Source organism: Pipistrellus kuhlii, unplaced genomic scaffold (assembly GCF_014108245.1).
Source record: "Pipistrellus kuhlii isolate mPipKuh1 unplaced genomic scaffold, mPipKuh1.p scaffold_m20_p_17, whole genome shotgun sequence".
Taxonomy (NCBI): domain Eukaryota; kingdom Metazoa; phylum Chordata; class Mammalia; order Chiroptera; family Vespertilionidae; genus Pipistrellus; species Pipistrellus kuhlii.
The window spans coordinates 25,969,421-25,984,415 of record NW_023425482.1 but is presented as its reverse complement, the minus strand read 5'-3'; the positions used below and the strand labels follow the sequence as shown (position 1 = coordinate 25,984,415).

General features: G+C 45.3%; 2 protein-coding genes across 15 annotated transcripts in view; one reads left to right on the top strand and one right to left on the bottom strand.

Moving 5' to 3' along the window:
* Positions 1-637: 637 nt before the first annotated feature.
* SETD6 (SET domain containing 6, protein lysine methyltransferase) lies at positions 638-4,074 on the top strand. The gene is made up of 9 exons (XM_036440262.2): positions 638-756; positions 927-1,043; positions 1,134-1,278; positions 1,356-1,497; positions 1,593-1,787; positions 1,908-2,028; positions 2,462-2,642; positions 2,797-2,939; positions 3,309-4,074. Exons 1-9 carry the CDS (start codon positions 730-732, stop codon positions 3,609-3,611), a joined length of 1,374 nt encoding a protein of 457 aa, XP_036296155.1. The 5' UTR covers positions 638-729; the 3' UTR covers positions 3,612-4,074.
* Positions 4,075-5,616: 1,542 nt separating this feature from the next.
* The window catches only part of CNOT1 (CCR4-NOT transcription complex subunit 1), a 71,615-nt gene continuing 62,236 nt past the window's right edge, over positions 5,617-14,995 (bottom strand). For 10 of the 14 annotated variants that reach the window (XM_036440243.2, XM_036440242.2, XM_036440247.2 and 7 more), the window contains 7 exons: positions 14,316-14,417; positions 10,686-10,859; positions 9,951-10,100; positions 8,800-8,980; positions 7,627-7,759; positions 6,278-6,412; positions 5,617-5,952 (listed from right to left, as the gene is read on the bottom strand). In XM_036440243.2, the coding sequence (XP_036296136.1) occupies positions 5,874-5,952; positions 6,278-6,412; positions 7,627-7,759; positions 8,800-8,980; positions 9,951-10,100; positions 10,686-10,859; positions 14,316-14,417 (954 nt within the window). In that variant the 3' untranslated portion in view covers positions 5,617-5,873. Of the gene's footprint in view, positions 5,953-6,277; positions 6,413-7,626; positions 7,760-8,799; positions 8,981-9,950; positions 10,101-10,685; positions 10,860-14,315; positions 14,418-14,995 lie in introns of those variants that run through there. The other 4 variants (XM_036440250.2, XR_004988432.2, XR_006741875.1 and 1 more) reach the window with 4 other exon arrangements.

The following is a 14,995-nucleotide window of genomic DNA, read 5'->3' as shown; positions in this document are numbered from 1 at the left end:
TGCCGGCTCAGAACCAGGCTGGAGGCGGCACGGGGACCGCACGTTTGCTAACCCCAAACAGGGACACCGGCACAGAAGGATGCCTTCAGGGCGGGCCGTGCCAGGTGCAAATCCCTAATCGCTCCAGCTAACGTGGTCCGCGCAGCGGGTTGGGCACGTGGCCCCGCCCTCAAAGCCCCGCCAGGAGGCGTGGCCAGGGACGCGTGAGGCGTGGCCAGGGACGCGTGGAGGCGAGGCCAGGGACGCGTGGAAGAGAGGCCAGGGACGCGTGGAGGCGAGGCCAGGGACGCGTGGAGGCGAGGCCAGGGACGCGTGGAGGCGTGGCCAGGGACGCGTGGAGGCGAGGCCAGGGACGCGTGGAGGCGTGGCCAGGGACGCGGGAGGCGAGGCCAGGGACGCGTGGAGGAGAGGCCAGGGACGCGGGAGGCGAGGCCAGGGACGCGTGGGGCGTGGCCAGGGACGCGTGGAGGCGAGGCCAGGGACGCGGGAGGCGTGGCCAGGGACGCGTGGGGCGTGGCCAGGGACGCGTGGGGCGTGGCCAGGGACGCGGGAGGCGAGGCCAGGGACGCGTGGGGCGTGGCCAGGGACGCGTGGAGGCGAGGCCAGGGACGCGGGAGGCGTGGCCAGGGACACGTGGGGCGTGGCCAGGGACGCGGGAGGCGTGGCCAGGGACGCCGGAAGCGCGGCGCGCTCTACGAACCGGTGGGGTCGCTCGCTCTCTCGCGGGCCATGGCCACTCGGGCGAAGCGCCGGCGGGTAAGTCGCGGGCGGCGGGCGTGAGGCCCACCCCTCCCCCCGGCGCCTCGCGCTGCTCCACCTTCACTGGTCCCGCGCGGGGGTGTCCTCCGCGCCCTCGCGGTCACGTCCGCTCCCCTCCCCCACTCCGCGCTCCCTCCGCGCCTCGCCAGTGCGCTCTGTTGTCTTAGGTGGCCCGGCCCGTGGGCTGTGGCGGCGACCACGGCCTGGTCCCGGACCCGGGCCCGGACCCCGTGGCCGGCTTCCTGAGCTGGTGCGGGCGCGTGGGGCTGGAGCTGAGCCCCAAGGTGAGCCGGGCGGCGCGGGGCGGGGCGGGGCGGGGACGCGGGCTGCGGGCGGGCGCGGGCCTGCTCTGACCGCCGCTTGCTTCCCTGCAGGTGGCGGTGAGCCGGCGGGGCACGGTGGCCGGCTACGGCATGCTGGCCCGGGAGGGCGTGCAGGCCGGGGAGCTGCTGCTCGCCGTGCCGCGGGCCGCGCTCCTGTCGCAGCACACCTGCTCCATCGGCGGGCTGCTGGCGCGAGGTGCGCAAGCCGGCGGGCGGGGCGGGCGGAGGGAGGGGCCCCGGGCCGCGCCCCGGCCTCACCGCCGTCTCCCGCAGAGCGAGGCGCGCTGCAGAGCCCGTCGGGCTGGGTGCCGCTGCTGCTGGCGCTCCTGCACGAGCTGCAGGCCCCGGCCTCCCGCTGGAGCCCCTACTTTGCGCTCTGGCCCGAGCTGGGCCGCCTGGAGCACCCGATGTTCTGGTGAGCGCCGCGGAGGCCCGGGGTGTGGGGGCCGGCCGCCCGCGGGGCGCTGGCCTCGGTGGGGCGTGTGAAGGGAACGGAGGTTCCCCCCGCAGGCCGGAGGGGGAGCGCCGGCGGCTGCTGCAGGGCACGGGGGTCCCCGAGGCCGTGGAGAAGGATTTGGCCAACATCCGCAGCGAGTTCCATTCCGTCGTGCTGCCCTTCATGGAAGCCCACCCCGACCTCTTCAGCCCCAGGGTCCGCTCCCTGGAACTCTACCAGCAGCTCGTGGCTGTCGTGATGGCCTACAGGTCAGTGGGCAGCCTCGGAGGCCCCCTTTCTTTAGGACGCTATTGAGGGACAGGAGGGAACAGTGAACTCCTGCCCAGCCCCTCCCCCTGCCCTGGGCTTCACCAAGTTCTCTCCGGTAGCTTTCAGGAACCCCTGGAGGAAGAGGATGACGACAAGGAGCCAAACCCCCCATTGATGGTGCCTGCTGCAGACATACTAAACCACGTGGCCGACCACAATGCCCATCTAGAGTACTCTCCAGTGAGTGGACCCCAGTGCGTTCGTAGGTGTGTTGGTGACTGGGCATGGTCCAGACCAGTGCCTGTCACTCATGGGTTTGGCCATTAAACTAAAGGGGCTCCACTTTCCTGGTCCTGAGGGACGCTAGCTCCTCCTGTATTTGGGTATCCCAGGGAAATAGTTTGAGCACAGAACTTCTCTCATGTGTGCCTCTGATGAACCTGACTGCCATCGTTTCTCTGATGCTGGAGGTGGGCTGCTCTGCGCAGTGCCAGGGTGTGGGCAGCAGGTCAGCAGTGTCAGATGTTACCGGCGGAAGTTACTGTTGGTGGGTGTTACAGCACCAATCCCATCGCTGAACTAGGCCTGCTGGAGGGCCTTCCGAAGTGGGGAGTGGTCATGGGGCGGGCGGGGAAGGAAAGGGCCTGGTCCCAGCTTCTCCCTTCCACTCCAGGACTGTCTGCGGATGGTGGCTACTCAGCCCATTCCTAAAGGCCATGAGATTTTCAACACTTACGGGCAAATGGCTAACTGGCAGCTGATGCACATGTATGGCTTTGTTGAGCCATACCCTGACAACACAAATGACACAGCTGACATTCAGATGGTGACAGTGCGAGAGGCAGCATTTCGGGGTGAGTGCCTGGTTGACTCCATCTCGGCCACGTGGATGTGCCTCTACCCCCCTCCCAGGTGCTTTGCTGTACCAGTTGCTTTTTGCAGACCAGGGGGTAGACTGAGAAAGGAGCTTTGCGGTACTGAGGCTTCACACTACTTTTCTATCTACAGGAGCAAAAGGTGACGCTGAAAGGCTCCAGCTGCGCGAACGCTGGGATTACTTATGCAAACTGGAGATGGTAGGGGAGGAGGGAGCCTTCGTGATTGGGCGTGAAGAGGTACTGACTGAAGAGGAACTGACCACCACCCTCAAGGTAGAGGGCCCCAAACGGCTAGGCCGTGGTCGCCAAACTGCAGCCCTTTGGCCCCTTGTGTGTGGCTCTAACACAAAATACCATGGCCTGGGCGAGTCTATTTTGAAGTGGCGTTAGAAGTTTAAAAATTTTCGCTCTCAAAAGAAATTTCAATTGTTGTACTGTTGGTTCTGCTGAGTTTGCTGACCATTGCAATAGGCTACTTAATGCTCACAGCGGCCATCATATTGAGAACTATAGAGCCAGGAGAGGGAGGGGAGGAGGGATGAGGGGAGAGGGTATCTGAATGTCACCAAGATAGGTGGGCGTCTCTACATGACCTTCAGAAACAGTGGCAAATCCTAATCAGAGGGCCCATGGCTGCTCTAGGTCCTGTGCATGTCTGCCGAGGAGTTCAGAGAGTTGGAAGAACAGGATGGCTGGGCAGACGAAGGGGAAGAGGACAGCCTGACGATCACAGACATCCCCAGGCTCAGAGAGTCCTGGAGACGGCTTCTTCGGGACAGTGTTCTGTTGACCCTGCAAGCCTATGCCACAGACCTAAAAGCGGAGCAAGATGTCCTCAGTAATGAGGAGGCCTACAGCAAGCTCAGCTGGAGGGAGCAGGCGGCCTTACAGGTTCGTTACGGGCAGAAGATGATCTTACACCAGCTGCTGGAACTGACTGGTTAGCGCTAAGCAGGTTCCCTGCTGCCTAAAGAAACTTCCCACGAGAAGGGACTTGTCTAAGCCGATACTCATTGATGCTCGAAAAGGAGGAAAGTCTGGATCTGTCCTTTTGGTGTTTAATAAGAAAGGCCAAAGGAGCAAAGGCCAAAGGAGCAAAGGGATGAACTCCGAGGTAAGGGGACATGTTTAAGGGTTGGAAACATCAGGCTTGGGAACCTCTGCTAACTGTCACAGAACCAATACCACCCCCCTCCCCTTTTTAATTTTTAAGACCAAAATACTGTATAGCTGTTCTATTTGAACCAAAGTTAGCATAAATTTGATTGTGATAATAAAAGGTCTTGTTTAGTCTAGTGTAGTGTTTAATAACATGAACTTTCAAAGTAGACCTGGTTAAAATCAAGTCTAGTTGGAAGATGCTTTTACCTTTTTATGAGGATTCAATAAGCTATGTCACTGGCACTCAGAGTGTTTAACTCCTCAGCAGTTTGAAGTTTGCTCTAGATGGGACAACTCACCCTCAGGGAAGAAACCCCAATGACAGCCGGGACCAGTTTGGCTCAGTGGATAGAGCGTCAGCCTGCGGACTGAAAGGTCCCGGGTTCGATTCCGGGCAAGGGCATGTACCTTGGTTGCGGGCACATCCCCAGTAGGGGGTGTGCAAGAGGCAGCTGATTGATGATTCTCTCTCATCGATGTTTCTAACTATCTCTTCCACTGTGAAAAATCAATAAAATATATTAAAAAAACAAAAACAAAAAAACAAACCCCAATGACATTCAAGCCCGCTTCATGTAAGATTTTCTATTTAATTTTGGACCTTTTTGTCCTCTCTGGCCATAAACTTGACAGCCATTAAAGGTGTAAGGTATAAGTGGGTTAAGTTTCATATATACATCTACTCCTTTCTCTTAAAATTAAAGGGCATTTTGTAATTGTTTAACCATAGAAACCTGCTCTAACCATTTCTTATTGAAAAGGAATAGGAAGAAACTGTAAAACATATCACTTTCTTGCTTGCTTGAACAGGCCAAACAGGCTCAAAACTAGTGGGAAAATGTGCCATTTGGCAAAAAGCTGGTTCCCAAAGACCCAGGCTTTGCAGGGGCGGGCTGTCAGCTGCTCCTGAGAAAAGGCACAGGGGACTGGCACATGTGTCGTGACTTGAATGCTGCCCTGACTGCAGGTGCACACAGGAAGTAGGGGAGCTAATGGCCAGGAACTGGAAAGGCAGGTGTACAACACGGGGCCGATACATTTACAAAACACTCAGTCCTTACATAAGAGGTTGTGTTGGTTCTTTTGACATTTAAAAAAATATATATTTTATTGATTTTTCACAGAGAGGAAGAGAGAAGGATAGAGTTAGAAACATCGATGAGAGTCATCGATCAGCTGCCTCTTGCACACCCCCCACTGGGGATGTGCCCGTAGCCAAGGTACATGCCTTTGCCCGGAATCGAACCCGGGACCTTTCAGTCCGCAGGCCACCGCTCTATCCACTGAGCCAAACCGGTCCCGGCGGTTCTTCTGACTTTTTGTTGTTATTCAACTTAGCCTGGAATAAAGGGGGAGGGGCAATTGATACTATTCTGGTTCCCTTGCCTCAGTTTACAAGCACCAGGAGAGATTGGGGTGAGGGGAAAGCGGTACACTCTTTAGGCCTGGTGTGTTTTCCTTTGTAAAAAGAGCTGTGCTCTAGCAGTCAACTTTAGATCTGGGTCAGGGACAAAGCAAATTGTAATAGGGCACAGCTCACAATTACTAAATTCTGTCATACTCACCTTTTTTTAAACAACTTGTGATTTTCAAGGTCCACACACACACACAAAAAAAAATCGTACTTGGTGTTTAAATTGGCTTTTTTGCTTCTTTGGGACACCCAAGAATGTCAGGACGTGGAGCTATGCCCCCAGGCAAGTACATGGCGGCGGCAGCTTCTTCGAGTGAGATGAGTAGTTACCAGTTTGACACTTTTTGCACAAACCCAAGAAGTTTCAGACAAAGGTTTTCTCTTTCATGTATTTACACAAGTTCAAAATGATATTCACAGCATTTTCTAAATTTTGGCCAAGAGTCAAAAAAATGCATTAAACTTTGGAACGTGCCCACATAGACAAGAAGCTGGCCCAAACAGTAATGGGGCAGATTCCTGAGAACCAGAGGGCTGGGAAAGTCAGGAGGAGCGGAAAGGATTCCTCAGCCAGTTCACGGACTTGGTGCAGTGGGACATCGGGCTGACACATTTACAACAGAAATGCAGTTCTAACTGGCACCCGTCCCTTCCATTACTTGCTGAGCCTGCTTCTGTCCCATGCAGCACTGTGCGACGGACTGGAATAACCTGAAGAGAAAGAGTTAAGTTTGAGAGAAAAATTCAGGCTGGGTAGTGTGGTTCAATGGATAGAGCATCAACCTGCACATCCCACCCCCCACCTGGATGTGTGTGGGAGGCAACCAGTCAATGTCTCTCCCGTGGATCTCTCTCTGAAAAGCAATGGGAAAAAGATATCCTGGGTTGAGGATTGACACCCACCCACCCCCAAAGTTCAGGCCTGGCAGCACTGTGTGTAGCTCTGGCAATTAACTGCAGCCTTAACCACCCACCCAGGCTGAAGCCATCAAATGATTCTCATTCTCAGACAATTAAAAAGTCACTTTCAACTTACTTTTCAATTTCTGGGGCACAGTGTACAAATTCATGGTTCCAGAACTTAAACGCTGGATTTTTAATCAGCTCAATGAAGGTAATAAGTAGACCCCAAGGATGTGGTCTATTTACAATCAACCGTTCCAAGAGAACCCTGGAGAAGGGGAGAGAGTTAATACACAGAATTCAGGACCCCTAACTCTTCCTTCTCCCTGATTATTAAAGACGACAAGTGGATTAATCTCTGTACTCTTATATAGCATGGCTAATAACCCAGGAGGATTCTTGAATTAGGAAATCTGGGTTTAAATCCCACCTATTCGCACTACCAAGCCTAGAAGACTAAGTTAAGGTGAAGTAAGGATAACATTAGATTACATGGTGCAAAAAAGTAATCATTTAAAAGGATGCACTAAATGAAAGGAAACAGGAAGCAAATGCTAATACTGAATGGCAGTTAGCATTGACTGAAATACTCATCTTTTACCTAACCAACTGTTCTTCTAAATTCACCGAGAAAATAGCCACAAGGAAGGACATTATCACGTTAATTTTGGGTATAAGTCTAAGGAATACTATTGTCTGTCTAAGACCCACAAACTATTAGGGGAGGAGGCAACTTTAGAAGTCTGGCCCAGTTTTTAAAGCAGCGGTTGCCAACCTTTCGGACCTCATGGGCCACCAGTGTTCTGCAGACAACCGGTTGGCGACTGCTGTTTTAAAGTACACGTATAGGCCTCTCACTAGAATACACACATCGTCCAAGCAAATGAGATTCTTAGCTATTGTCAGGAAAATACAAGTATGATCCTATTTCTCCTGCTTAAAAAGTCCATGTGCTGCCAAGACCGGTTTGGCTCAATGGATAGAGCGTCGGCTTGGGGACTGAAGGGTCCCGGGTTCGATTCTGGTCAAGGGCATGTACCTTGGTTGCGGGCACATCCCCAGTAGGGGGTGTGCAAGAGGCAGCTGATCGATGACTCTCTCTCATCGATGTTTCTAACTCTCTCTCTCCCTTCCTCTCTGTACAAAATCAATAAAAATATATTTAAAAAAAAAAAAAAAAAAGTCCATGTGCTTTAACCCAGGACTCTGGTTAAAAATTGCACCACCACCACATGACTTTCAATGAAAAATGCTGGTGTCTCTTATTAAAAACTACTTTTTACTTCAGCAATGATTATGGTGTGATTGCTTGTGATTCAGACTAATTATTAGGCAGGAACCATGTCCATTTTGTTCACAACTACATCCCACATTTAACACATGTAAAATATCTCAATGCACAGGAAAAACACTCAGGAGAATTCACAATAAAGGGGAAGAGGCACCACTTAGAAGCACCTGGAAAACAAACTTCTCCCTCACCTTGTGATCTGTTCTTGGATAGCTTCAGTGTTGGCCTCTGCGAAAAGATACAGCATGGTGCAGCTGAAGTAGTGAGTGTGGCTATTTGGGTACCGCAGCTGGTTTGCAATTGCGTTTAAGAAGAGATACCGACCTAAAAGTCAAGAAAACAGCTTAGTGAGGACTTGCTCTGTAAGGCCAAAATAAGATGACAAAGTCATTCTGGCTGGCTAGGATTTGGAAATCTTAAAAGTATCTCCCCCACCCCCCGCCCGGCAAAAAAAACAAAAACCAAAAACAGTTAAATATGCCACTATATACAGAATTTCTTTAATGTCACTTAATAGAAGATGGCTGGATTCTCATTTTTGCCTGTGTCCCCTCTGTTCCAGTGTTACATTTCATGTAACCTCTGCAAAACTCCACTGTATCCTCATAAAAAAATGAGCACACACACACACACACACAAAAAAAAGCACCCCAAGATATTATGAAAATAGTTTTGACCTCATAGCCCTTCTAACAGGGTCTTAAACTCCATCAGAGATTCTCAGACCACACTTTAGAGCCGCTAGTTTAAACTATATTGGAATAAATATCTATTAAGCAGGTTTGGTTGTCGGCTCTCTTTGATATTACTCAGAAGGCCATCACAGTTTTTAGCATGTCCCTAATGGCTACCCTCTTTTTGCTGGGCTCTGACGTACTGGTAACCAGTTTTGTTAAGTCTTGATTTTAAGCTGCCTCAAATCCCTTCTACAAATAGGCCAGCAGTATATGCTTAATCAAGATTAGCCTCTCAAGAATCCATAGCAAAGTTAACAGTAGGTGTTCATCCCTTAAGTTTAATTTAAACTTAAAATGCTGCCTACCAAATAGGCACAGTAGGTGCTGGTGTAAAGGCAGGTTAACAAAACAAACAAGCCTATTTTTATTTAAAGAGAGGCTAATAAAAGGAACATGTTTATTTTTCACACTAAGAAAATACTGCAGTCATACACTGACATATTAATTGATGTGGGAAGAATTCTGGATGATTCTATAGTTTTCTGCATTGAGCAGATACTATCCAATTAAAAATAAAATAGCCAGACAGAGCCATAAACACTGACAAAACATTTTTCTAATGTATTTTTTACTTGACTATAGCTTAATGTGCAGAAAACTTGACCGGGACCTGCTGGCCTCACTCACCTTCAGTGTCCAAGTCTACAGCCAGGTTCTGGAATATGTCCATGTGAGCCGAGTGGGTGATGGTGCTCATTGAAGGTGTGCTGCCCTTGTTATGGATGTGCGCAATGGCCTGAGTCCCGACATAGAGCACCAGAGCATTGATGAGCTGCAGGTTATAGCGATTGCCAGGCTCATTGGATACCTAAATGAATAAAACAAAGCTCACGACTTACTCTCAAGAGGGCTGGTTCAGCCCTAACTGGTTTGTCTCAGTGGATGGACTGAAAGGTCCCAAGTTTGATTCCAGTCAAGGGCATATACCTGGGTTGCAGGCATATCCCTAATGGGAGGTATGCAGGAAGCAGCTGATCAATGTTTCTCTCTCATTGATGTTTCTAACTATCTCCCTTCCTCTCTGTAAAAAATCCATAAATATTATTTATATAAATATATGAGGGCTAGTTCATGTCTTTTTAGGCCTTCAAAGAAAAGCTGAACTGCTTTCAATATTCTTTGTCATTTAAATTTTAGATAAATTTCCTTGAATTTGTTGAGAGTATTTAACAAATACACAACTGCCCATGTTGTGTCAAAAACAAACATTTCCCTTAGGAAACCAAAGCTTTAACAGGTACCAGCATAAAAGTGAAGTTTATAAAGTGAAAATATGCACTACACCTCAATTACAAAGAAGATTTGGACAGGGAAAGGCTTCCTCCTTGGTGTGGAAAAGTAATACAACTTCAAGTGATTTTCTACATAGCAAATTAAACAATTTCTTTAGAAAAATCGTGGAGTACTGGCCGGGTATAGTTACTAGCAGTCTATTCTTCCACAAAATCAGCCCATTCCCTGGTCGCCTCTTCCAAGGTTATAGTTTTTGTCGCTAAGATGAATTAGTAAATGTATAATCTAGTTACTCTCACCCAACCATTAGAAATGACTTAGGGTGGTGAACATATAATACAACATACAGATGATATAGAATTGTACATGTCACCCCAATAAATTCAATAAATATTAAAAGAGGGGGGGAAAATGACAAGATGTATTAAAATCTCAATATGTATTTAATCAAGTTGAAAAGATTGACTCCTAATCAGGCCACTTACAAGGACTGAAGTGCTTTTTATGAAAGACATATAGCTAAGAATTAAGCCATATCAATTAACCTGTAGGTTGCTGCGCAGATCTGATAGAAAAGTGACTGGTGACCGAGTTTTAAGATAGGAATCCAAATCCTTTTTGAACTGAGGTGGCATCACTCCAGTAAAATTGGTGAGAATCCGGGGTGCGATGTTAATTTCACTCAACATATCCACCTGCCAGACAAATCCAATCAAAACCAGAACATTTGTAAGAGTTACTCATATCTATGCTACAAGGTGGTAGAAATGTTTTTAAAAAATATGCACATAAGTGTCTTAAAAGAGTAGAGCTGCTTTTTATCAATGCATATAAAAACTGAAATTCTCTCTCCTAAAATAAAGCAGGTTAGGTACCTTTTGTGGAGAGGTCTAATTTGTATCACTGTCTCTCCCCAGGACATGGACTTCAAACTCAGAGTACAAAATCAGATTACTCACCAAAAGCTCTAGTCTTTTAAAAGACACCCCAGAAGAATAGACGTCATACTTGCTACTTTTAAAAACATTTATGTGAAGGGAGGGTGAAAAATACATAAAAATGACAGGACCCACACCACAGTGGTGTGCTTTTACGCGGTCCTTTTCTCCCTTACATCATCAATCTAAACAAAACACTTGTGAAATGGGCATGAAAAAGGTCTGTTCGTTTTGCAATTCAGTGCTGTGGGGCCACCTAGCAAATGATTGGCCTGATACCTATTTACCAGAGCAAGTACTATAGACCTAATTTTCTTTTCCTCGAACTGTCTGAAACCTTACCTTCAGATTAGGAGTGAATGGGTCTGGGAGCCTCATGTTTCTCGGGAAGGCACTCAGGATCAGGTTTCTTAGCTGAATACAATTGGGCGGGATCACATCACAGAATCCATAATGGTAGTCACAAAGGAACTCCGGGAAATCATGCAGAAGAACCAACAGCACTCTTAAAGTGCCCTATTTAAAAAAATAAATAAAAGGAAAAGCATTCGCTGATTCCACACTAAATAAGAAAATGGGAGTTATAGTATTGCTGTCATAATTTTTAACTCAAATTAAAAAGGTAGAAGTATACTTCGATAACAAAGTTACAAGCTTTAACAATAACATCAGCAAGTTATCAAAATATTTACATCTGGAAAGTATGAAAAGCTAGGTGTCAGGAGTTTATAACCTTAAATACATATGCTGGAAGAGGCTGGACAAAATAAATAAAAACAATGATGTAAGTAATCTATCTTCAGAAGTTGGAAAAAGAACAGCTAGTTAAAAACAAATGAAAAAACAAGTTTTTTTTTAAAAAAAGCACTGAAACAGGACAGGAGGGTGTAAGTGGCAACTGAGGCTAGAAGTTGGTTCTTTGAAAAGATTAATAAAGGTAAAGCCTACCAAGACTGACAGAAAAAACAATACTATTATCAGGAATGAAAAAGGACAATCACTACAGACATAAAAAACAGTTTAAGAGAATCTTAATTATATGCTAATAAATTTGACAATTCAGATAAAATACACAAAATTTAAAATTTTGATTTTTTAAAGTAAACCAAAAATGGAAATCTGAATAGTCCTTTATAATGAAGCTTAAACCTTCCTTCCCATAAAGAAACTCATGGCCTTGGTGGCTTTACTGGCAAATCCTTACAAATTTAGTATCTAGGAAAAAATTAACACTATTTTCAAAAAATTATTAACTCAGAGAACACTTTCCACTCTCAAATGCACTAGCATTTCGCTGATACCAAAACCTGACATGAAAATTATTCAAATATCCTGTTAGAAATAGAAATCAGTGATATATCATGACCTAATATTTCAGAAATGCAATGGTGACTTTAGTATTTGAAAATTAATGGAATTACAACATTAAGATAAAAAATTTACAGGGTCATGTATGCAAAAAAAAAGTCATTCAATAAAATTAATACCCACTTAATGATTTAGAAACTCTAAGCAAATTATAAATAGAAGGGTATTTCCTTAATCAAATTATGATACCTATAAAACAAAACTCCATATTTACAAAAACATTATACTTAATGGGTAATTACAGAGAGCTTTCCCCAAGATTACTAATGAAACAATTATGCAATTATTGCTATCTTCTATTTAACAATTTAACAAAGTTCTGCAGTTACTGGTCAGTGCAAGAAAAATAAAAACCCATTGTTGCAGGTAGATGAAATAATTTTGGATTCAGAATATGTCCTTTAGAAAAAGTAAATTTAGTGAGGTGGCTAGATACAAGGCAGATATACAAAATCAATTTTATTTCTATGGACAACTATAACAGAAATTTTTTTTTTAAAAATCTCCCTTATAATTTGACAAAAGCCATAAAATATGTAGGAATAAATTTAAGGGAAGATATTTAAAACATCTGTGCTGAAAAACTACAAAGCCCTGCAGGACAAAATCAAAAGCCTAACTAAATGGTGAGATGTACTTTCATGGGTTGAAAAGCTCAACACAACTTACACCCTACACAAAAATAAACTCAAAATGGATAAAGGACTTAAATGCAAACAGGAAACCATAAAAATCTTAAGTGGAATCCACAGGCAGCAAAACCTCAGACATATGCCTCATTGATACAGCTCCTAGGGCAATGAAAACTAAAGAAAATAAACAAACGGGACTACATCAAAATAAAAAGCTACTGCACAGTAAAAGAAACCAACAAAACAAGAAAACATGCTCAAAGTAACTAATTACCCAAGAGATGCAAATCTAAACGAGAATGAGGTACCATCTCACACCTGTCAGAATGGCTATCAACAAATGACAAGTGCTGGCGAGGATGCGGAGAAAAAGGAACCCTTGTGCACTGCTGGTGGGAATGCAGACTGGTGCTGGTGCAGGCACAGTGGAGAACAATATGGAGTGGAATTCCCATTTGACCCAGTGATCTCACTTCTAGGAATATATCCCAAGAAACCAGAAACACCAATCAGAAAAAAGGATATATGCACCCCTATGCTCATAGCAGCACAATTTATAATAGTTAAGATTTGGAAACAGCCTAAGTGCCCATCAGCAGATGAGTGAATTAAAAAACTGTGGTAACATCTACATAATTAAATACTACACTGCTGTTAAAAGGAACTCCTACCATTTGCAACAGCATGGATGGGCCTGGAGAGCGAAATAAGCCAGTTGGAGAAAGATAACTATCACATGATCTCATTCATTTGTGGTATATAATGAACATAAATTGAGCAAAAACAGATCCAGAGATAGAGAATCATCAATCAGACCTTCAAGCCTCAGAGGGAAGGCAGGGGAAGGAGGGGGAAAGGGAGAGAGATCAACCAAAGGACTTATAATGCATGCACATAAGCCTAACCAATGGACACAGACACTAGAGGGTGGGGGGATAAGGGCACTGGTGGGAGGTCAATGGGGCAATAAGGACACATTCATAATACCTTAACAATAAAATAAAAAACAAACGTGTGTGTGTGTGTTGGGGGGAGGGGGACGGGGATGTTTCTAGAAGTGAAACTGATTGCAGTTTTTAAGGAGCTGCAAAATGGTACAGAACAACCAAAACAATGTTTAAAAGAGAGCAAAGTCACCCTGGCAGGTGGCTCAGTCAGTTGTAACTTTGTCCCGTACACCAAAAAGTCATGGCACTATTTCTGGTCAGGACGCATATGGGAAGCAACCGATTGATTGATGTCTCTCCCTCTCTCTCTCTCTCTCTCTCTCTCTCTCTCTCTCTCTCTCTCTCTCTCTCTCTCTCTCTCTCTCTCTCTCTCTCCCCATCAATGCTTCTCTCTTTCTCTAAAGTCAATAAAAATATATATTTTTAAATGTAGTTGGAAATCCACGTGAAAAGACAAGCTACAAAACAAGTGAATGTGAGATGTCTAATATATATTAACCAAAGGCTTACATCCAGAATGTATTAAGAATTCCTATAAAACATAAGAGAAATGCAGATAATCCAATAGAAATATGAGCACAAGATTGTGAAAGGAACATCACAAAAGGAAACTATCCAAATGGCCAATATACACATAAAAATCTCATTAAGAATTCAAGGAAATGCAAATTAAATCCACAATGAGTTATGCAATTTATGGCATAACTGCCAAAAATCGCTAGAATGAAAACCAGACAATATACCAGGAATGAAAATAAAATGAACGGTAACTCTAATGTTGCTGAAGAGTTAACTGGCACACAGTTTATAAAACTGGTAGTATCTACCAAAGGTGAACACAGGAATACCTTATGATCCAGTGCTGGTTATGCAAATATGTTTCAGTTTTGCACTTCTCTGAATATACGTCATACTTTAAAAGCTTAATAATAAAATATTAGGTCTCATATTTCCATTTGTGTGTTTATTAGTTTTTTAAGTGTTACATTTCCATTATTTTTAATCTATAACTCCAAATTAATTACCTTGTAGAGGATTTGCATAGGTTTGGTGAGTTCCACATTTCTAAGGAAAGGTGCTAAATATTTGAATAAATCAATCAGTAGCTGTGCATACATAGGCCATCCCTGAAAGAAAGAAATGTACGTAAGTTTTACTCAGCTGCTATTCTGCAACCAAAAAATTGCTGAATCAGCTGTACTGTAATTTCTTCTTCATATTGATTTAGACTAAACTATAGAATACTGTCATAAGTACCTCTCTTAAATTGGCATTAAAAGGATTAAGTGTAATTATGTTGATAGTGACAAATAAGCTGACTCCAGAAATTCTAGGACATGTAGGTCCTTGTGCCTGTAGCAAAATATAAAGAACAGGAAAGAGCCCAGCTGGTGTTACTCAGTGGTTGAGCTTCAACCCATGAACCAAGAAGACACGGTTCCATTCCCAGTCAGGGAGCAGACCCAGGTTGCCAGCTTGATCCCCGTGTGGGGTGTGCAGGAGGCAGCCAATCAGTGATTCCCTCTCATCATTGATGTTTCTATCCCACTTTTCCTTCATCTTTCTGAAATAAGTAAAAACCATTTAAAAAAAAAAGGAAGAAAAAAAAAAAAAAAAAAAAGAGGAACACGAGTAAATTTCAGACAGACACAAAACAGCCAACTGAGAAACTGATAGCTACATCTCTTAATTCCTTCTTTTAATT

Coding starts and splice junctions, on each gene's coding strand:
- SETD6 (XM_036440262.2), top strand. CDS start 730: ATGGCCACTCGGGCGAAGCGCCGGCGG. Junction 1,279..1,355: donor CGGCGGGCTGCTGGCGCGAG/GTGCGCAAGCCG, acceptor CGTCTCCCGCAG/AGCGAGGCGCGCTGCAGAGC. Junction 1,498..1,592: donor CTGGAGCACCCGATGTTCTG/GTGAGCGCCGCG, acceptor TTCCCCCCGCAG/GCCGGAGGGGGAGCGCCGGC.